At 33.8% G+C, this 24809-nt stretch overlaps 1 protein-coding gene across 2 annotated transcripts in view; it reads left to right on the forward strand.

Annotated features, from left to right (window-relative positions):
- The window catches only part of DSCAM (DS cell adhesion molecule), a 683895-nt gene that overhangs the window by 608627 nt on the left and 50459 nt on the right, over positions 1 to 24809 (forward strand). For both annotated transcript variants that reach the window (XM_031959192.1, XM_031959191.1), the window contains exons 21-23: positions 10514 to 10667; positions 14324 to 14441; positions 17788 to 17951. In XM_031959192.1, the coding sequence (XP_031815052.1) occupies positions 10514 to 10667; positions 14324 to 14441; positions 17788 to 17951 (436 nt within the window). The remainder of the gene's footprint in view (positions 1 to 10513; positions 10668 to 14323; positions 14442 to 17787; positions 17952 to 24809) is intronic.

Consider the following 24809-nt stretch of genomic DNA (forward strand, 5'->3'; position numbering starts at 1 on the left):
TCCTGGGAGTTATCATTTGGGGATCACTTTTAGGAAGTGATCAGTGTATTTTTTCCTTTATGATTTTACTCTCTGGTTCCCAGATATCAGAACAGATTTATTTGATAAGTTCTTGAAAGAGGTTCTCCAGACACCTATTTTTATTATGACTTTCAGCTAGGCCAATAAGGTCTCATAGAAATCATTAGTTTCGACTTGCCCAATTCTAATTTTTAATAGTTATTTTTAATTTTTCCAAATACATGCAAAGATAGTTATCAACATTCACCTTGACAAAGCCTTGTCTTCCAAATGTTTCTTTCTCCTCCTATCTTCACAAGAAATCTGATATAGTTAAATATAAGAAATTATTCTAAACATATTTCCATATTCATCATGCTGTACAAGAAAAATTTAATTGTAAGGGAAAAAAGCACTAGAAAGAAAAAAATGCAAGCAAACAAAAAAAAAAGATGAAAAGACTGTTTTGATTCATATTCAGCATCCATAGTTCTCTTTTTGGATGCAAATGGCACTTTCTATTCCAAATCTATTTATTGGAATTGTATTGGATCAGGGTCTGGGAAAATGGCAGATAAGTTGGTAAATTTTAAGCTATTTATATTTTCCACACAAATAGAACAAATTTGCTCCTCAGGGAAAATAGACTGATGAAAAGTCAAGAAAACTTGGAACACACCAGGGGACCTCTAGGTACAACCTGAGAAGATCTGAAGAAAGATGTAAATAAGAGATTAACACATGTGAAGTGTAGACACCTCCTAGCTAGTTCCACAGAAACACCAAGTGGAAAGTTCTGGGGCTAGCTGGGTATGGCTGGAGCCTCAGCTCCACAGAGACTTTTACCTCCAGGACTGTCTGTGGAACTAAGATTTGAGTCTGGGAAGATTGAGTGAGTGGCTGATTGGGAATACCAGATCCAGCTATGGTGCTGGGACAAGGCTCTGAGTGAGAAGGAACCAATCCATGCATGAGTTCAGAGGTAGAGAGTCAGGAGCACTGCTGGCTGTGGGTACTTGCTGGAGTGTGAATCTCTTGGTTTAGGGTTCCTGGTCAGAGGAGAGAGCAGGGATGAAGTCAGAGGCACCATCCCCCTCATCCCAGGATTAGAGATGCTTATACTAATACATCTTATTAAAAAAAATAAATTGGCAAACAAGAACCCAACTATAAAAACATACTATTGGGACAAGGAAGACCAGGTTCATCTTCAGAAGAGGACAATGAAGTAAAAAAAAAAAGCTTTTACTGCAAAGAGTAATGTGAAATGGCTCTCTGTCCAGAGAAAGAACTTGAACAGAATTTAAAACTCAAATGAGAGACATTGAGGAAAAACTAAAAAAAACAAAAAACAAACAAAAAAACCCTAAATAAATAAATAAAAACCATCCAAAAAAAAACAAGATTATGAAACAAAAATGTTAACCAATTAGAAAAGAAGGTACAGAGTCTAAAAGACAAAAATAACTCTGAAAATTAGAATTGGGCAAGAGGAAGCCAATAAAAGTGTAAGAACAAGAAATGAGAAAACAGATTAAAAAGAATGAAAAAAAATTGAACAGAATGTAAAACATCTTATTTTGAAAATGATAGATCTGGAGAACACATCAAGAAGAGAAAAATATAAAAATAATTGGACTGCCTGAAAGTTGTGACCCAAAAAAGGATCTTGACACAATAATGCAAGAAATAATTTTTAAAAATTGTCCTGGAGTGATTCAGCATGAGGGAAAGATAGAAATGGAAAAAAATCCATCAATCACCACCATCGAAAACCCATAGGAACATTATTGTCATATTTTGAAACCCTCAGATCACAAAGAAAATATTGCAAGAAACGAGAAAAAAGAAATTTAAATATGCTGGAGCTGCAATTAGAATTGTACAGGATTTATCAGCAGCTACAATAAAAGAGTACAGCTCCTGGAATCATATCTACCAAAAATGAAAAGAATTAGACTTGAAGTCAAAAATATCACATCCAACAATATTATTTATAATATTGAATGAGAAAAAAATGTATATTCAATGAATTTGCAAGATCTTCAGGATTTTCTATGCACCAAACTAGAACATAATAGAAAATGTAATATATAAGAGCCAAAGTCATAAGTCAATTTCAAGGCACTAAACATTGTTAAATTGTTTTTTTTTTTAACATGTGAAATGAATAGTACATCTTTAAGATCAACATCATCAATAAATGAGCTCAAAAGAAAGATTGTGACAGAATCAAAGTAAAAATAGTAATTATGTTATACAAATGAGGTATAAAGGAAGAATACAGAGGTATTAGAGGGGATAGAAGGGCTAATAGTTTTGAAAACCTACTCACATTGAAATAGATTAATAAGCAACATTACATATATACCATGAGGGTATAGAGCCCTCCAAAATCTGTAAAGAAATTGGGGAGGGGAGGATAGGCAGACCATGAAGTAAAGGATGTAGAAAGAAGACAAGGGAGGGAATCCAAGTATGGGGGAGGTTAAGTAACACCAAGGCAAGTTAGGAGCAAAATCAGAGCAAAGAGTTGATAGGGACAGGAAAAATGTGGGAGAGGGGAGCGGGGGGGGGTGGCTGGGAGGGAATATGTGTATGTATGTGTAAGTATATATCTACAAATAGATACATAAATATATCCTTTCTTAACTATAGCCTGCTTGCAGAGTACAAAAGAACAATTTACAAGAAAATAAAGAAAAGATGGGCACTTTTGAATATAATTTCTTCTACATATATATGTGTGTGTGTGTGTGTATACATATACATATATGTATATTTCTTGACCTCATAATTTGTTGTTATATATTTTGAATCCTCCCTCATGTTCTGCTGGACACATGACAATATTCTCTTTTGTTTGGTTTCAGTTTGTTTTATATTCCAAATCTGTTTTTCCTTTTGCTTATTCTGTTTTTAAAATTAAATAATTTTTTAAAAAAATAAATAAAACGTTAAAAAATGAATTATCTTGGATTATCTCATTGTTAAAAAGAGCTAAATCTATCACAGTTGATCATCACCTAATTATTTTGTTACTGTGTACAATGTTCTCTTAGTTCTGCTAACTTCACTTAGTATCAGTTTATCTGAGTCTTTCTAGGCTTTTCTGAAATTAGAATGCTCATCATGTCTTATGGAATAATAATCTTCCATTACCTTTGTATATCATAACATGTTCACCCATTCCCCAACTGATGGGTATGAATTCAATTTCAAGTTTCTTGCCACTACAAAAAGGGCAGCTGCAAACCTTTTTTAACATGTGGGTCCTTTTCTTACTTTTATTATTTCTTTGGGATACAGATCCAGTAGAAACACTGCTGGATCAGTTTTTTTTAACCCTTTGGGCAAAGTTCTAAATTGCTCTCCAGAATGGTTGGATCAGTTCACAATTCCACCAAAAATGTATTAGTGTTCCAGTTTTCTCACATTCTCTCCAATATTCATCCTTATCTTTTCCTGTCATTATAGTCAATCTGAGAGGTTTGAAGTTGTCTTAACTTGCATTTCTCTAATCAATAGTGATTTAGAGCATTTGCTCATATGACTAGAAATTGCTTTAATTTCTTCATCTTAAAATTGTCTGTTCATATCCTTTGGCTATTTTTCAATTAGGAAATGACTTGTATTCTTATAAATCTGACAGTTCTTTATATATTGTAGAAATGAGATTGTAAAGGGCTAAAACTCTTGAGTTGATGCACTGAGGTTGGACAACTGAGCACTTAGGACTAATTACCAATTGGACAATACTCTATTAGCATATGCTTGAAAAATGGCCTTTCCCACTATTCTGTGCTGGGTCAATAATTGGTGTATACAGAGAATTGTAGGAGGGACTAGGGAGTGGAATAAGACTAGCCAGAGTCACTTTTGGGCAGGCGACGAAGAGGAGAAGTCGTGGAGATCCTGAGTCCATCCAATTCACTTCTACCCTGAAAGACCAAGAATAAAGATCAAGGAAGACTTTTGCTTATCCTGATTCTGGCTGATTCTAAGGTCTCCAGCATGTTAACTCAGTCTTCACATGAGACCTTTATCAGAAACACTGCTTGGAAAGATTTTTCCCCAGCTTTCTGCTTTCCTTCTAATCTTGGCTGCATTGGTTTCTGTTTGTACAAAAAAACCTTTTTTTTTTTTTTATTTAATGTAATCAAAATTAATCATTTTGCTTTTCATAATATTCTCCAATTCTTTTTTGACTATAAACTCTTCCCTTTTCTACAGATCTGAGAGGCAGATTAACCCTTGTTCTCTTAATTTGCTTATAGTACTACTCTTTATGTCTCAATCAAGAACCCATTTCAACTTTGTCTTAGATCCACAGTGTTAGATGTTGGTCATTGCCCAGTATCTGCCATATTATTTTCATTTTTTTCAACAATTTTTGTCAAATAGTTTTTATTACAGAAGTTGGTGTTTATCAAACACTACATTATTATAGTCATTGATTACTGTCTTATGAACCTAACCTCTTTCACTGATCTACTATTCTGTTTCTTAGTACTATCAAATGGTTTTGATGACCACTGTTTTATAATATAGTTTTAGATCTTATGCAGCTAGGCAACCTTCCTTTGCATTTTCCCCCAGTTCTAACTTTTAAGGAATTATTTTCTTCATTTACCTTTTGTACCTCCTTTTCCATTTGGCCAATTCTACTTTTTAAGGAATCCCTTTTTTCAATGATTTTTATGTTTCCTTTACCAAGCTGTTGACTCTTTTTACCTGAGTTTCTTGCACATATCATTTCTTTTTCCAATGTTCTTCTATCACACTTATTTAATTTTCAAAATCATTTTTGAACTTTTCCAGGGGAGACTTTTTTGGGCTTGAGACCAAATCATATTTGTTTTTAAGGCTTTACATGTAGGTGTTTTGCCATTGTTGTCCTTTCTGAATTTGTATTTTGATCTTCTCTGTGACCTTGGTAGCTTTCTATAATCAGGGCTTTTTTATTGTTGTTTGCATACTGTCCACCTTACTTATGCCTTCTTTTAAAGTTGAACTCTATTTCTGGGACTCTCAGTGCACTGTCCCAAGGTTCTTTCACAGAGAGGGTGGTAGAGGAGAGGCAGGGTCCTGTTCTACTAAGGATCCAGGGTTGGAAGATCACTGTTACATTAGGGCTGGATTCATTACAACTGGTTCACTGGTCCACTGGGCTATTGGACTGATAAAATGGATTGTTGATTTATGTGAAGGTTAGGTACCTTTCGCTGGTTTGTCTGGACATCACCCATGCTGGGTTGCATGAAATAAGATAGATCTATCATGCAGGCCTAAGTTACATTGGCCTGGAAAATGGCTTCATTCCATCCTTTTGTAAGATCTATCACTTTAGAATTCATTTAGAGACTTGATTTAAAATTGTTTCAAGGAAAGCTTGGGAGAGCTTAGGCAATTTCTCACATTTTCTCCTTCAACACTACTCTATATGAATTGAATATAATGGATTTATATCTAAAAAATAAAAATAAGGGGTGATAAAATTAATTTGCTTAAAGAAGGAGAAAGGCAGAGGTAAAATGGGGCAAAATATCCCACATTGTATTTGGCAATACAATGATCCAAGACAATTCTGAAGGATTTATGATGACATGCTATTAATCCCCAGAAAATTATGAAGTCTGAATACAAATTGAAGCATATATTTTTTATTAAAACTGTGTATTTTCAAAACATATGCATAGATAATTTTCAATATTCATCTTTGCAAAACCTTTTTTTTCCTTTCCCTTCCTCTACCCCTTCCCCTAGATGACAAGTAATCCAATATGTTAAAAGTGCAATTCTTCTATACATATTTCCACAATTATCATGGTGCACAAGAAACATTAGATCAAAAAGGAAAAATGAGAAAGAAAACAAAATGCAAGCAAACAACAATAAAAAAGGTGAAAATACTATATTGTGATCCACACTCAGTCCCCACAGTCCTCTCTCTGCGTGCATGAAGCATACTTTTTTAAAACCTTATTTTTATTGTGTTGTTTGTTTGTTTTTTGTCAGTGTTTTCTTTCACAATATGATTAATCTGGAAACTTGCATTGCATAATTGCACAAGTATAATCTATAACAAATTGCTTGCATTCTCATTGAGGAGAGAAGATAGGGAAAAAGAATTTGGAATTCGAAATATATTTATAGGTAATTGGGAGAAAAATAAAATAGTATTAAGCTATGAAGACATTTTTAAAAATTACTAACATCTTTAAATAATTCAGTCTTTGTAAGTTTTTAAGATTTATCTTTTAATTGGTAAACAAAGATTTTTTGATTTTAAGATAATTTTGTATTATTATCCTGCTTCAATATTCAATCACATAAACAAGAGCTACATTTCTAATGGCTGAGCAAAATGAACATAATGTATAATAAATTTTTCATCAAAAAAATAAATTCTTTCAATCTTAAGTATTTTGGATGTGATCAAGTTATTTATATCTTTCCTGAGTAGTAACTGATTATTAAAATGTTACATATTTTACCGAGGTGCTATAAAATTTGACCACTGAAATGTTTTAATCTGTTTCCTTTTATTTCTCTTTTCAAATCATTTCTCAGTTTAAAATTTTAGTTCTTTGTCCTTCAGTTTGCTTATTTTTGTCTGGTATGGTCAAGCTTAGATTTATAGGGTAAGTCACCTTGACCTACATCCTAAGATCCAGGGCTCTTCAAAACACAGTATTATATATCTTCCTTTTTCTACTGGATCCAGAAATATCTTGAATTATCCAAATACTCTTTGCTTTGGAAGAATTTTCTCTTGATCTATTATAAAGTTTGTTTCTGAATTGAATAATTTAGATCTAACTGTGTTATGTGTTGGAGTTTTCAGTCTTTTTTCTGTAAATTCTTTCAATTAGTAAATCATTTTCTATGTTCAGACATTCTCTTGTATTATTTTCTTTATTATAGCGTCAAGGTTTTTTGTCCTGTCATTTCTTCTAGAGACAGGTTGTCTCTATGAATACTATCTTAGAGATTTATGATTTTTTTGCATAATGAGCATATTTTCTTTTAATATTTTTGTTTTTGCTTCTTCTAGGTTGTCTTTTACTTCTGTGTATTTGAATTCCATATTTATTATTTTTTTATTTCTTTGGTGAGATTTGCCGTTACACTCCATTTTTTTCCTTTTCTGCTCTTTATTTTTTGCTACATAAGACAAATTCTGCTCTCAAAATTCTAATTTTTCTTTTAGAATACTCAGGAATAATGCATCATGTAGCCCCATGTTCTCTTTACAGAATCCTTTGTCTCATTGAATGTTGGATAGTTTTTGTTTTGCCATATTTATTCATTGATGCTTCAACTCATTTACCAGATTTGAAGGCCATATTTCCTTCTATTATTATTATTATCCATGTTGATTTATCTGTTTTCTATCAAGGGTTTTGAAAGTTCTTCTTCCTGAAATCTTTGGTACTTTCAGTCTCCTCTCTTCTGCCCCTCTTCTACCTTATTTGCTTTATTGCTCACTTCTGAATCCCTCCTCTCTTATTATTGTTTCTTTGGGGGGGGGGAGATCTCAAAATATTGCATCCTCATCTCACCTTTGGAAAATCATAGTTCACCAGTTTAGATGTTTGTCCCAATTGACTTTTGCTGTTCAAAATTCATCCAGCTGAGTTTTGTACTTTTCCCTCTGGTTTGGTGGAGTAAAGCACTGTTCTCTCTACATACAGAATTTTCTGGTCCAGCATGAAAACTTAAGAGCCTACTTTTTATGGACACACATTGGGCTGTTTTCCCCAACCCTGGTTGAGGCTGCCTTAATTTCTCCAATTTTCTCTTGATCTCTGATCAATTTCTCCAATACTGGCAACCTGCCAGTACAGAATTAGATGGTCCAGGGCTTTGCAGCATTAGCTTTTCCAAGTTACAGCATCTGGTAGGGTCTTGTTCTTGAAAAACAGTGGCTAAGCTGGCTATTGAAGCCAGAAGAAACTTCCAAATCTTGGATTTGGGGTCTTTATGACATCTAAAAGAGATATGGGATTGGTATACCGGGTGTATTTTGGTGTAATCTTATGTCACAGTCTTGTGGCTGCTAGTGCAGCCTCATTGCTGAGAGTGCACAATGTTGGTTAGGATTGCTGAGTGAATTCAATCACCATCAATTCCAGGGTTTCTAATTTTTTTCTTCCTTTTGGATTCTGGATATACTATAACATGAAAATGGTTTAAGCTGCTTTATCTTTGGACAAATAATTCCTGTTTTGGAAAGGTCTGAGATGTCAGAGGGATCAGAAAATTTCTAATCCACCATATTGTTATTGATGTGACTTAAAGTTGTCATTTCTAATTGTTTTAATTCAGTTAGTGAATTGCATCCAACAAAGTGCAATTCACTAACTGACAAAACAATTTAGATAAACTCTAACAATGAGAGTGAACAGTAAAAACATTAATATGTCAATTATCAACAAAGTGATAAGCTATAATAATAATGTTATTCCATTTTATTACATAACAATTTAGCATCAAGTGACACACAAAAAATGTGCATAAGCAATAAGAGAATATATGTTCATTATGTTAGTAGTAGTTACACAAAGAAAATGGGAAAGCAAAATTCATAAAATATTTTAACTAAAAAGATAAAACAATATTAAAAATCCAAATGACAATCTTTAATAAGAAAATAAGACATAAAAAAATAAATAAAAGTATATCTTAAAATAAATTGTACATCAGAAATGAGAAAATATCTAACAAAATTTTAAATTTAAAAGAAAATTCAATTCCCAATCATCTTTAAGAGTAGTCAATGTTTATTTTAATTCATTTTAAAACTCAAGGTATAAGAGACAAAAGATAAATGAACATAAATACAAAACAAGCAAAATTTATGACAAATCAAAATTAAGATTCCTATAATACATATATATATTAAATATATTTAGGAACAAATCAGTAAGAATTTCTTAAGAGAAAAAATAATTATAAGAATAAGTTTCTAATGCAGAAAAACATTGAATCAAAGTTTTAAAAGTATACCCCTGATATAGTATCCACACTTATCAAGTGTTTCCATATAGTGACACTGGCTAAGTATGTCCTTTTTTCTTTCTTTACCAACAAGAAAAGGGTAAGAGATGATTCTTTCCAGATCATGACTTTCTTTTCCCACTAAGGTAACCTTTCTTTTAGTCCTCTTCTAATTCCCCTCCATCTTTTTGGCCAGAACCTGGATATTATGTTAGGTCCCTATGAATTGTGCAATCACACCAGAATAAAATCAAGTTCATTTTGTAATCTAGAAGCTAATGTTTCTAGTTCTGGTTCTACCGTGGTCATTTTTTCTGCTAGGTTAGCAAGTTATATAAAAGGACCAAAAAGAGAAGGCAAAATTTTCCTCACATCTCAGAGGTATTTAATCAGTATCTTTATTCTTAGTTCTTTGTGATCGCCACCCTGCCCACCACCTCCCCAGCTGCTGTTCTTTACCCTCTCAGCCACTTTTTCCCCTAAGTACCCATCATTATCACCCCCTCAGCTGCCATCTCCTTATTTCACTCACAGTGCCTATTAAGTAGGCACCTAATAAATGCTTGTTAACTTGATTTGCCAAGCCTCTCCAGCTAACCTCAGACTGATTACAGGCAGACTGAGTCACTAAAATTTTGAGATTCAAAAACAGCCATAGGAATTGCATCTATCTTCCCCATGATTATGTAGGACAGTGAAGACCACAGTTAGCATGCTTCTGAATCATGATTTCAGCACTTTTCCCTTCCCATAGGGATAATCTGAATATTCAGGTTACTCTTATTACATTGTTGTCTATGGCCCCATTCTGTCTGGGATTGGCCCTCAACTTTAATACTATGTATTGTAGGAATCTTAATTTTGGTTTTTCCTGAATTTTGTTTTTTTTTTCCATATTTTGTTCATTTATTTTTTTGTGTGTTTTATCACGAGTTTAAAATTGAATTAAGCCCAACTTTGAGTACTCTTGAAGGTTATTGGAAAATGAATTTTCTTTTAAATTTACTCTAGGGAATCTCTCTTCTCTGCTGTAAGTGGCATCTGATGGAGGTATAAGACTGAAAAGATTGGAAAGGTGTGTGGAGCAGGGAAGAGGTCATCTGGGGCTTTGAATGCCAAACAGGATGACAGGGAGTGAGTCACTGGATTTTATTGAGTAGGGGGATTAATGTTCAAATCACCAATACTTTTACTTACACTAAAGCCTTTTTTGTGATGACACTCAAAATCCTAAATCAGTTATTATATTACTCACTTCCCTACCAAGGTCATAGAGCCTAGAGCCAGAAGGAACATTAGAGATCATCTATTCCAATTTTCTATACCATATAGAAATGGTAACTGAGGTTTAGTAATTTGTCCAAATTAAGTAATAGAACCAACATTCAGATGAAGTTCTTTAAATCAAAGTCCCATACTCTTTCCATTCACTGGACTAAATTGTTCCCTTATATAATATAAGTTTAACTTTTGCCTCTAAATGTGGAAATATTTATGTCTCCTATTACAGGTTAACAGTGAATTTGAAGCATCTCCTGATGCATTTTCCTACAGAATTCCTAACCTGAATCGGAATCAACAATACAGTGTCTGGGTGGTGGCTGTGACTTCAGCAGGGAGAGGCAACAGCAGTGAAATCATCACTGTAGAGCCATTAGCTAAAGGTATATCTTTCTTTGGGTACTAATGAGAACTATACTAGATATAAGCTATTTGAAAGTCTTAAAAAGTTGAATGTACCATTCCAAAGAGTAAGAGTTTTATAGAGTAAAGAGGACTGAACTTGGATCTGCACCCATGGATCATGTAATCCTAGATTTAGAGCTTGAAAGAGATATGAGAACATTAAGACTAAATCTCTCATTTTACAGAGGAGGAAATTGAGGTTAAGAGAAGTTAAGTAACAAGCACAGGATCATACATCTAATAAATGTTACTTAGATTTCAAACCAAGATCTTTCTGACCCCATGGATCAACACTGTATCAACTGTGTTACCAAACAATTCTACTTCTAATATTTACTAGTTGTATGACTATGGTCAAGTAACTTAGCTTTAGTTAGAGTTATAGAGCATTAGAACCAGAAAAGTCCCTACAAACAATTAATCATTGGATGAATCCACAAGCATTTATTAAGTCCTTCTTTGTGCCAGGAAAATAAAAAAACAACAACAAAAAGAAATTATTTGTTCCTATCTTTAAAAAACTTAAATTTTAAGGAAGCAGTGTTCACACAAATGAGAATATGCAAGAATTTAAACAAAAGCATTAAAAGTGTAAACATAAGGTGTCATTAAACGGGGCAAAATTTGACTCAGAAGGATTTTCCTCTCCTTTTAGCAAGGGATATACCAAAATCATCCTGAACCATCCTTTTCTCCTACCACAGGACATTGAGTATAACCTCTCTTTAGTCATTGCATCCCAGCTCCCATTCAAATTTCATCCTATTTTCTAGCATCCAGGAAATGGAGACTGCATAACAGCTCTGGATTAAAGCAACCAATCTAGTATAAATAAATAAATTAGCTGACAGCATTAACTCAGGGTGAATTTTTGCCAAATACAAGTGATTAATTTTCTTTACAAAAGTAGAGTTTTAAAGTATAGATCCATTTTAATAAAATTCATAAAAATTCAGAAATTATATACCTTTGAGCCTATCCAGTCACAGAAGTTTACACTTTATCCTACAAGTAACAGTGAATGCCTGGAGTTTACTGAATAGTGGCAGTTAGATGATATATAGATAAAATACTATAGTTAGAATCAGGTCTAAATTCAAACCTGCCCTTATGTGATCCTTTTACCTATCTAAGCCTCAATTTTTCCATCTATAAAAGTGAGATAACAATGGTATCTATGCCACAGGATTGTTGTAAAGATCACTTAAGATAACGTATAGGGACAGCTAGGTAGTGTAGTGGATAGAGCACCAGCTCTGGAATAGAAGGATCTGAATTCAAATGTGACCTCAGACACTTAATACTTCCTAGCTGTGTAACCCTGAGAAAGTCACTTAACCGCAATTGCCTTAGCAAAAAATAATAATAATAATAACATATAAAGCACTCTGTAAACCCTGAATTGCTATATTAAATGCTAGTTTTTATTATCATATATTTAAGTTAGTTAGCAAGCCACTGATTAAAATCTCTGACTTGTTAAGTCATTCAAATAATTACTAGTTTTCCTCATCGACACACAATGTGCAAAGATTTTGATTATACTCTTTAGTAGTTATCCACATCTTCCCTGTTCATCTTTAATCTCTTCCTCCTTACTGATTTCTTTTTATCTGGCTACAAATATTTTTTACATCTCTATTATCCATAAAACAATCTTTCATTGTTTCATATGCATCATCCAATTGCCATTTGTCTATTTCCTATTCTCTTCCTCTCCCTATTGCCTTCAATAACTTTCTGCTTGTTGCAAGAATGTTATTGTAAAGTAAGAAATGATGAATGTATGGTTTCAGTGAAACCTGTGAAGACATATGAATTAATATGAAATTTACTATTTACATATTAATAATAACTTTGTAAAAAAATAAACTTAAAAATTTAAGAACTAAGCATTTAACTTAAGAATGCTGATCATTAAAATGACCAATCATTCTGAAGGAAGGAAATTATTCCAAAGTATGGAATTAAACACACATTTTTGGACATGGTCCACATACAAAATTGTTTTCCTTGTTTGTTACAAGGATTTTTCCCTCTTTTCAATAGGAAGGGAAGGGCATTATTTGGTCATCAAGAGATTGCCAAAAAGAAAAAGGAAAGAAAGAGATGATCTCTAAAACATTTTAAAGAAACTACACAAAAGACAAGAGACTGGAGTCTAGAAGAAAGCACAAACAGGACAACTTAGAAAGTAGAATGGTGAATTTATCATTTTATCCTTTTAAGTATATCTCATAGAGGTTTACAACTACAAAAACAATTCCCTTTTTATCTTTTTTTGAAAACCTGGTTTGGAGTTTGTTATGTTCACAATTTTTAATAGTCAGTTACAAAACAGTATTTAGATTACAAAACAGCAGATATCTGAATACCCTACTATTAGCTCATTCTCCAAGGTCTTTCTTATTTTCTCTAGAAAACCAAAATAGTAGTTAATACTTCATAGGCTGCAAATTCCCATTAAAGGAAAATAAAATGATTACACTTAGGAGTTACCCAGGAAGCCTATTTATTCTGTGGGGAACCCAAATCAACTAGAATTCTATGTATATTAGATAATTTAGTGACTTCTTCAGGAAGTCTAAACTGTTCCCTAAGAAAGAAACTTCTAGGTCACATGAACAATAAAATGGAAAATAGATACAAGAAGTAGATTAAGAAAGCAGATGCTTAGCAAGACATAAAACAACCCAGAGGCTTTCACAATTCAGAAATTTAACTCTTGCTGAAGAGTCTCTGCCACTACTGTCCGTTCCCGCATCATCCTGTTAAAAGCAGCATGAAACATTGAATTAGTCTAGTTACATGATGGGGAAGAAATGTGGAAAGAGGAAAGAATCAGATTTTCTTCTGCTTGAAGTAGCCCCTAGGTTAGGGAATCCCAAGGCAAGCTTTTCCCCCAAAAACAACAACAACAACAACAACAACAAAAGTTATGCAAGCCCATAAAAATGGGAAAGATGCTGAGTCAGCTAGCAGAAGAAATAAATATCAAGTTCAGCCCTCTATGTACTGTGTCACCTACAAACCTAGAAAGGAATTTAGGGATGGATTTCAAGCTATATTATGAAGCAATAATCACTGAAACTAATTGGTGTTATTTTTTAAATCACTGAAATAGACTAGAAAAAATAAAAATCACAATGAACAGGACTTAATAAACTCCAAAACATTACTTAGAAAAGAAATTTCTATTGATAAAAACTGTTGGCAAAACTTGAAATCTATCTGACAGAAATTAGATGTAGGCAAATATCCTACATCATATTCCAAAATAAATTCCAGATATATATAAGATCTGAATATTAAGGATCATATCATAATAAATTACAATAAAGGCAGATTTTATACCTTTCACAGTTTTGAGTAAGGGATAGATTCTTAACCAGAAAAAAAAAAGAGAGGCAAAAGCAAAAGATAAAATTGAAAGGCTTTTACACAAATAAAATTAGTGCAGCTAGGATAAGAATAGAAACAATGAACTAGGGAAAAAAATATGAAGAAATAGTATGTTATTAATTAACTATATTATCCTAGTCTTTTATTTTATGTCATTATATTTAGGAGAACCAAGAGTCATTCTATAGTAAAGAGTATCTTATAATCATTTTTTTTGTTTTTTCTTCTTCAGCTCCAGCTAGAATTCTGACTTTCAGTGGTACTGTAACTACCCCATGGATGAAAGACATTGTCCTCCCTTGTAAGGCCGTTGGGGATCCATCACCTACAGTGAAATGGATGAAAGATAGGTAACCAGCAACATAATATTTAACTTCTGAATAAATCTGAAAATTATTTGATAATAAGCTACATAATTTACATAGGTACATAAGAATATGTCTGTTGCCCTTACTTTGTTTTAGAACTATTGCTGTTATTCTTTAGGAAATCTTATTAGACATCACTATTGTGAGAATTAATCTTCTAATAATTCTTCTGATCTCTTTCACCAATCAATTCTTTCTATAGTTATCAAAATCTTTTTTTTCTTAATGACCACTTCCCTACTTAAGTGCCTTCAGTAGCTCTCTCTTATCCATAGTATAAAATGGAAATTTTTTGCCCAGTATATAGATTTCCTACATACTTCCTTCAAGTGATTTCCATCCTACCATGCAATTCTATTTTTAATTACTTACTTATTTACTTCTGCAACATGCTCTTTTCTCATCTCTACCTGTTGGAATATTTCTCTTTCTTTAAGCCTAGCTCAGGTACCATCTAATTCATCAAGTCTTACCTGATTATCCCTCAGCTCAATGTTATTTCTTTGTTCTTAAGTTTTCTTAGGTCATTTTTCTTTGAATGTCTGTTTTACACATCTTCTATTGAATTTATTTGCATAAATTCAAGATCCTCCTCCATTTATCCCAGTAGCATTGAATTACAAGTCCTTGTATACTTGGTGCTTGACACAGTACCTCTGTCTCTTTCTCTCCCTTCCATAGATAGATAGAGAGATAGAGAGAAAGAGAGAGAGAGAGAGAGAGAGAGAGAGAGAGAGAGAGAGAGAGAGATAGGTATAAAATATCTAAGTCTGATAAATAAACATAAATAATAAAATAGCTAAGCTAGTCAAATAAAAGATGCTAGAAAACAAGACCAAATTTTCAGGGTCGAGAAAGAATCATAATAAAGGAATTATAAATAAAAAAATTAAAAACTATATTACCCAATTATATGCCAACAAAATAAACTATTTAAATTAAATAGATCAATATTTCCCTTCCAAAAAAGTAAAATTGATTAACTGGAAATAATAGTTTAAAGAAACCAATCTCAGAAAATTAAAATGAATAAGCCAAAGGAAGGGAAATCCTGTATTTATTCAATTAATAATTAATTTCTATACCAACTAAATTGTTTCATTCAATGAAATACCAATAAAACTACAAAAGAGTTATATCATGTAGTTTAAAAATATCAAAATTTATGTGGAGAAATAATGGTAGCCAAAGGAATAAATGGGCAGTGAGGGAGTAGAAAAGCAATATCTAGCAGCATCTGATAATCAATTAATCAAAGAGATAATAAGTATAACAAACCATTAAATGTGAGCATTGTATTCAATAAAATCAAAGATCCCCAACTACCCAGGAAAGGTTCACTATTCACCAAAAATTGTTGAGCAAATTGGAATGAAGTCTGGTAGCAATTAGACATAGTCCATCTCAAACTATATGCAAAAAAAAAAAAAACCTCTATATTGAAAAGTTTAGGTACAAACAAATTCAATAAAGTTAAAATTAAAAGCCAAAAAAAATTATGGGGGAGAAGGGAATCATTTAGCAAATTCCTTTGACACAAATCTCCTACCCAACACATAACAAACTGAATCATATATATGTAAGAGTGACTTCCCAATAAATAAAGTACATAAAGAGGTAGTTCTCAAAGGAATAAATCCAAGCTACTAACAGCCATATGAAAAAGTATGTTCTCAATCACTAATAATTAAAGAAATCAAAAATTTAAAAACTCTGAAAGTCTACTGGACATACTCGGGATAATCTACAATGATAAAAAAAAATTAAAAACAGTTGTTGAAAGATCTTTGGGGAAACAGGCATACTAATGTACTGCTTCAGAGCTATGAGTTGGTCTAGACATTCTGGAAATCTATTTTGGTATTTAAGAGTACTAGTCTTAGATACCCAAAAAGTTTCTAAATTGTTATACCCTTTGACTCAGTTACATAACTGTTATGTCCTGCTTTCTAGAGCCCCCAAGTTGTGGGTGACAAAACATACCATTGCTTTATAGAGCCCCTACACCAGGGTGATTAAGTATACCTTCCTAGTGGAGAAGTGATGAGGCAGGACTCCTTAGGATGGTGGAAAAATAGAGTTTGTTTATTTCAAGTACATTCCCCTTTATATAATGTAACAAAAACAACACTGTGCACGTGGGACCACAAACAACTTGCTATTGTATGTAATTTGCCACCTGGTATCACTCTTCCACCTGGTATCACTTTGCTTCAATCTCATCACAGGTTGTCACTGCCCCCTGACTTCTCAGGAAGGCAGAGAGCCCTTAGGGAAGATGGAGAGCAGAACCAGACATTGTTAGCAGGTTCCCTCTGGGCTGAAGGGTCTTATACCTTAACCGGAGTTTCTCCACTGATTGTGACCCTCTACACATGACAAAACCATACATACCTAGACCATTTATATTTCACAACTACATTTCATAATACAGATATATTTGCAGATTTTCAAACAAATTGTGCTTTAAAAAAGCAGAAAATGTTAAGAGTGCAAAAAAATCTAGTTAACATTAATCGACTTATAATTAAAATTCAATATAAATAACAAAACTCTCAGGGTTAAAGTATATATTTTACTAAGTGGTCATTCTTTAAACCAGTAAGTAATCCATAGGTGTGTCTACGATGCATTTCTTTTGACTGAATACAAATCATAAATTCCTCAATATTTGAAAAGAATTGTAATTTAAAGAGACTTCCACAAAGGACAAACAAAGCAAACTGAAGTTAATAAATTACAAAATTCATTGAATTACCCCTGGACCATTTTTGGCTCAAATGACACTTTAATCCAAAGAATTTCTCTTTGAAGAAATAAGAATTTGTGCTGAATGATAAAATAATGTGAGTTCCATTGAGCATCAAGTATCTCCATATATACAAGAGTAGGGAACTAAATAAAATTAAAATTATCTCTCTTGATATCCTGAAATATTCATTTAATTCTCATTAATTACATTATCACATTTTGGGAGGTCACATAGAATATGAAAGGAACAGCATGGAGTCAGGAAAATCTAGGTTCAAATCTTGTCTTTTATACATATTAGCTATGAAATCATGATTATGTTACTTAACCTCTCGTTGCTGCAGACAACACTATACTTCATAAGTAACATGAGTTATTTTTCTGCATTGGGAATAGGAAGTTTCCACATCAAGGAAGTTGTACTTCCAGGCCAAAAAGAATAATCAAAAATATGAGATTGTATTGTATCCAAATTTCAATTTAGTTTCTAAAGGAATTTTTGTATTTTCTTCCTCGGTTTTGACTAATTTTGATTTTAATTTGTTAAATTTGTTCACATTTTTTTCCTGTGAGGTAGTAACGGGATACCCAGTCTAGTAATGGTTGATGGGCGAAGAAGCATCTTCAGCAATGGCAGTTTTGTCATCCGCACTGTGAAAGCAGAGGATTCTGGATATTATAGCTGTGTTGCCAATAACAATTGGGGATCAGATGAAATTATTTTAAATTTGCAAGTACAAGGTAAGAAATTGTTCATTTGGGAGATAATTTTTGTTGTTTAAAAAAAACTTATCTACCTAGTTAAAAATAAAGACAAAAAGGGACATTACTGAACATACAAACAAATGGACTACTACTCCAAACTGATTAAAAACAACAACAATAGTATAATCCTAGCAAGAAATTAGGTTTTTAGCATGATAGTAGAGAAAGATTTTTTTTCTAATTTTATTCTTTTCAATAAATAAATTCTGAATGTGCACATAAACTATTGCAACATATCTGTGTACTGTCTGATTTTTCTTGAAGAGTTGAAGATAGAAGTACATACTTATTTGAAGTGATTTGATTATACTCAAAGCATAAAATAAGCTTTTTGAGTTTCAGAATTCAGGGGAAATTTTCAGTTGTGTGCCTAAAAGGTTATAAAGCTGAGCATATCCTTGATCTAGCACTACCACTACTATATCCCAAAGATAGAGGGAAAAGGACGCACATAACAGCTCTTTTTGTAGTGACAAAGATTAGAAAATAAGTAGATGCCCATCAACTGGGGAATGGCTGAATAAGTTATAGTATATGAAAGTAATTGTTGTTCTATTAAAAATAATGGGGGCAACTAGTTGGTGTAGTAGCTAGAGCTCCAGCTCTGACATCAGGAGTACCTGAGTTGAAATCTGGCCTCAGACATTTAACACTTCCTGGCTGTGTGATCCTGGGCAAGTCATTTAACCCCTATTGCCTCAGGGGGGAAAAAGGGTGAACAAGTTGGTTTTATAAAGACCTGGAAAGATTTATGTGAACTTATAATTCAACAAAACAAACATAACTAGGAATACAATGTACACAGTAACAGCAACATTGTATGATGATCAACTGTGACAGACTTAGTTCTTCTCAGCAGTTCAGTGATCCAAGGCAATCCCAATAAACTTTGGTTTGAAAATGCCACCACATCCAGAGAGAAAACTATGAAGAATGGATGTTTGCCATGCCATATTGAATTTTTTCTTTTTCTTCTGATTTTCTTTCTCTTGTGGTTTTTCCCTTTTGTTCTGATTTTTCTCTCCAATATGATTCATGAGAAAATATGGGAAAAAATGAATGTACAGAAAAAATGTTTCTATATGTAACTGGGGAAAATAAAATTTAAAAAAGAATTATGTACTTGAATCAAAATAAGATTCTCAGTACTCTGTAATTATCATCTTCCATAATAACTTGACTGTATCAGCAATAATTTACTGCCCTGTGATACAATAAAAGGGAGACATATTTGAGGTCTCCCAAATTAAAAACAATTTTTGGTTGTATTAGAAATCCTTAGTCTAATATTGAAGATTTCCAACTTTTAAGTTAATACATAAGTTTGAACTTATTGTCAGTTTATAACATTATGTTGCTGTAATAAAATATCACTGCATAATTTTTGTTTTTCTTCCCGGGTTATTTCTACCTTCTGAATCCAATTCTCCCTGTGCAACAAGAAAACTGTTTGGATCTGCACACATACATTGTATCTAGGATATACTAGGACATATTCAACATATATAGGACTGCTTGCCATCTAGGGGAGAGAGTGGAGGGTGGGAGGGAAAAATCGGAACAGAAGTGAGTGCAAGGGATAATGTTGTAAAAAAAAATTACCCTGGCATGAATTCTGTCAATAAAGTTACTATAATAAAATTTAAAAAAAAGAAATATCACTGCATAATATCTTGTATGTTCATTATAACCAAAAAGTATTGGTTGACATTTTTAAGCATATTAAAGGTGTTTCACATTTGAGATGCCTATAAACTTTTGTAACAATTAGTCCACCATTATTAGGAATTAACCAGCAAACATTGTGCCATCAAATATAATAATAAATTAATTTTTAAGTGAAGCAAAACTTTCTTTAGAACAAAACCTAGAACAAGTCAATCAATTTTTAAAAAAGATTAATGAGTAAATATAAAGCTTTTGATGTTCTCTGCATTTTTCCTCTGTCTCTGATGAGAGTAACGCTAATGTTTGGGATAGCTTTCTGGAGGACCTCAGGATCAGCCTGTATCCTTGTTCTTTGTGGAGAACTGATGAAGGCAGGACAGGCACCATGAGGCTGGTCAAAGATGGAATACCTATCTTCCAGTCCTTCTTAGCCCTTATATATCTTATTGTAATTACATCATTACAAAATACTGACTATGTGTGAACTAGAGAACCATTATATCACCATGCTAAATACTAAGTATATCTATACAAGAGAACCATTATCTCATCAATTCCACTGAGTTAATACCTTGTTTCAATATACTTCTCCAGAGTTCTCTCCTTCTTTTGTTTTAGAACACAGGTGATCAGGTCCTCCCTGACTTCTCAGGGAGGTGAGAACACCAAACCAGATATTGTTAGAAGGTTTCCTCTCCACTGAAGAGTCTTACTTGAAACAGGTATACATAAATCCATCAGCTTGGGAGGTATTACACAAGCACACAGTAATATAACACAGGCTAATAGTGATGTAACAAACAACATGAATCAACATGAGGAATTATACATGTCCATAAATCCTAGAGATAGTCCAAAATTAGTCCATTACTTCATGTGTCAGGGAATCCAATGATTCCTACAGATTTTGAAGTCCTACAACAGTCTCATCATATCTTAGGGAGTTCAATGATTCCTGCTGGTTTTGAAGTCCTGCAGCAGTCTCATCAACAATTTTTGATGTTCGTGAGTCAATTTGCCATAAATGCCATGCTCTTTCAGTAGTGGGCATAATCTGCGTTGGAACCACCTGATGTTTCTTGGGTTTTCTCCATCTCTCTCCAATGAACAAGGAGAATACAGCTCGTTGGGACCCATCTGATTCCTTCTCCATCTGTAGAGATACAAGCAAACCAAGCAAACCCTCTCCTCCAAGCAGTTAACCTATGTGGTTCCTTCCATTCACTACTTTCTGGATCTCTCCACATCATCTGGCGATTATCTATAGATGGTAGAACTGTTCTCAGTGGACACTGCCCTTCTGGTGGATTATAAAACTTGTCTGCTGAACCCAGTCCATCTTTATCAAAAATCAAAAAATTAATGGTATGAAGAGCTAATTTTAAAAATTATCTAGGGTTACCTATGGCTCTCTACTTTCTTTTCTTTTTGGAGGAGCATCTTGATGTCCCTATTTCTCCTCCCTACTATTGTCTGTCCTTGAGGATTAAAAAATATGCCAGTGATGTGTAAAATCTGATACTGTGCACAAGAGTGTGCAAAATGTTTAGAAGTATATGCAGGTCCATTATCTGTTTTTATTACTTATGACACACCCATGATTGCAAAAGCTTGTATGAGGAATTCAGTAACTATATGGGCAGTTGATTTTGCTGCAAGTATTGCAAAAGTAAATCCTGAAAAGGTGTCTACTATAACATGGATAAAAGACAAATGACCAAAAGATTTATAATGGGTCACATCCATTTTCCAAATTTCATTGGATCTCAAACCACAAGTGTTTTTCCCTGGAGGGAGTGTAGGAGCGTGGAAAGGAAAGCAAGTTGTACAGGCTTTTACTATGCTCCTACCTTCCTCTTTTGTTAAGTCAAATTGAAAATGTAAAACTTGAGCAGCTTGATGATATTTAGAATGAGATTCTTGGGCTTCCTGAAATAAAGGAATATTGGCTAATGTGGTTAGAAGGCTATCTGCCTTTGAATTTCCATCAAAAATAGGACCTGGAAGTCTACATTGAAAATGGTCATGCAAGATATAAATCTTACCTGGATGCTTTCTCACTTGCTCTTGAAGTTCCTTAAAGAGCTGATATATATTAGAGGCTACATATTTTATTTGGACTGTGGCAATTCTTTGTACCACACCTAATGAATAAGCTGAATCAGATATTACATTTATGTCTCCTGGATAATAATTAAGAGCTAACATGATTGCATACAATTCATTCTGCTGAGTGGATTGAAAAGGAGTTCTGACTGCTCTCTCTTAAGTCATCAAAGTACACAGCACAAGTGTTATGTTTTGATGCATCTGTAAAGATAGTTGGTCCTTTAAGAGGAACCTTAGAAAACTTTTCTTCAGAAATCCATCGCCAATTATGTAATAGCTGGGTTATCTTTAATGGAGACCCATGTGTAAAATTTGGAGTTGTAGCCAGTAAAATTTGCCACTTTGGGATGGTTTCACAGCATACATTAATTTGTGCATTGGTATAAAAGGTGTATATGTTGTCAGATCTTAACCCAGATAATTGTACCTCTCACTTAATGGCCTTTAATAAAATTCTAGCCACAAGCACTAGATAAGGAGTAAGGCTTTGTTCTGGTTGTACTGGGAGGTTCACCCACTTTATCATACTGTGTCCTTGATGAAGGGTTGCTGTGGATACCTCTTTTGTAGCAAAAACTGATATTTCCAAGAGTTTACTCAAAATCCCTTTTTTTTTTGAGTAACTCTTTCAACCACATTGGATAAAAACAGTTCAACTTCTCTCAAAGCCTCTTGAATTTCTTTTGTAAGCTGGTATGGTGAGTTTAAAGCATTGTCTCCCCTTAAAATGTCATATAATGGTTGTAATTAATAGGTAGTTAAGCCTAACACTGGATGTATCCTTTGGACATCTCCTATCAATTTCTGAAAGTCATTTAAGGTATTTAACTTCTTTGTTCTTAAAGAAAGCTTTTGTACTGTAAGCACCTTAGAATATACTTCACATCCTAAATATTGAAAAGGAGTGTGTCTTTGAATTTTTTTCTAGAGCTATATGCAATTTGTAGTTCCTTGGTGTTTCGATGGTCTTTTGTAGATATGCTTCTAACAATTGCTCATCACGTGCCCAACTCAAGATATCATCCATGTAATATAATAACATTACTTTTGGAAATGCTTTTCTTACTGGAGTAAGAACAGCAGCAGCATACATTTGACACATAGTAGGGCTATTTTTCATTCCCTGTGGCAAAACTGTCCATTCATATCTTTTATAAGGTTCAGCTAAATTAACTCTTGATACTGAAAAGGCAAATCTTTTCATATCCTCCTTATTCAGAGGGATAGAATAGAAACAATCCTTAACATCTATAACCCAAAGAGGCCATTCTCTAAGCAACTGAGTAGAAGATGAAGTCCAGGCTGTCCCATAGTTTCCATCTCTTCATTTACTTTTCAAGTCAGGCAACATCCTCCATTTTCCAGATTTCTTTTTTTACAACAAATAAAGGGGAATTCCAAGGACTTAGAGAAGATTGTAAGTGTCCTTGGTCAAGTTGCTCCTGTACTATATCTAATAAGGCCTGATTTTTTTCACTTGTTAAAGGCCACTGTCCCACTCTCACTGGTGTATCAGTTTTCCATTGGTTGGAAATAGGTGAGAATGCAGGCAGGCCTTCAATAGCAGACTTGCCTAAAAAGCCCTAGTACTCAATATTGATGGGGATTTTTTCAACTACAAAAGGAATAAAAAGTCCTATTTCACCTTCAAATATCCATCTCAAAGGAGTGGCACTAACTTCACCTGCTATTGACCCTCCTATGCCAGACATACAGGTGTCTGCCTTAATCTTTGGTCAATGACTGGGCCAACTGTTACCTCTAATGACTGTACAATCCACACCCGTGTCTACCAACCCTTCCAATGATATACCATTTACATAGATAGTGAGCATAGGTCGGTCAGCTGTAACAGGTGCAGTTTAGAATATTTCTGGATTCTGTCGTTAGGAGTCAAAAATCCGGGTAAATATCCCTAGATTGCCTATCAAGAGTGTGTATCAGTAAACCTGATGCTAATACTTCTCCTGGTTGATAAGTCACACTTTGTCTATCTATATTTGTGACTGAGATATTAAGTACACATTCCCCAGTTTCCCACATCAGTGTGATGAACACTGTTTTGTAAGCACTCTCAGGAGGTGAAATGGCCAAGCCTATCGTGACTGTAGGCAAAGGATTCATAGACCAGATAGGGACAGATTTCACCTCTCCAGGTGATATCTCAGTAGTCCCAGCTGCATACAACTCTATTCTTCCCAATTGTAATCCCTTTCTCCCATCAGATTGCTTCTTGGCTGATTGATCATGTCAGAGTACTGAATTTCTAAAGATTCTCTGAGTGTAACATCAACGGCCATCATGCCAGAGGTGTTTTTTACCTGGAGCCCTGGAGCTGGGCCCTGCTTCCTGTTTCCCTGAGTCATTCTACATTCTTATTCTCAATGGAAGCCTCTGTTGAATTTTGGACATAGGGTTTTGGGTCTTGTTCTCCCACTCTGTCTTCTCTGGAAACATTGAGCTTTCAAATGTCCTACTTTACCACACTGGAAGCAATGATGAGTCTCTCTGGAAGTCCCTTGGCAAAAGGGACCCTATCTTCCCATGTTCAGATCTTGAGAAGTCTGCATCATAGCCATTTGTGCCCAGGGTAGCACAGTATCTTATGATCTTATCTAAAGGAGCATCCTAGTATAATTCTTCCACAAACCTCATTAGCATGTTCCTTAGCAAATTATCATAATTTCTGTTGCTACATATTCACCAATAGTTTGTATGATAGCTGTCTGCAGATGTTCATTGAAATCAGAAAAGGGTTCATTTGGACCTTGAGCTATTTTCGTGAAGGCTTCCCCTCTATCTTGTCTTCCTGGGAGGGTGCCCCATGCTTTGATAGCAGCAGCAGCAGCAATTTGCTCATATGCTACTATAGGGTAATTAATCTGTGCTAAAGTGTCTGCATAAAGACCTAAAGCTGCTAGTTGATCAAAGGTGACTGGTATTTTAACTCCAGGTTGCCTATTTCATTGGGCTTGTATTCTACAGAGTTCATTATACTCAGAAAGCCACAACAAGTTTTGTCTGGGTTCTAAATATGTCCTTGCTCTAGATTTCCAA

This window comes from Sarcophilus harrisii, chromosome 3 (genome assembly GCF_902635505.1).
Source record: "Sarcophilus harrisii chromosome 3, mSarHar1.11, whole genome shotgun sequence".
Classification (NCBI taxonomy): Eukaryota; Metazoa; Chordata; class Mammalia; order Dasyuromorphia; family Dasyuridae; genus Sarcophilus; species Sarcophilus harrisii.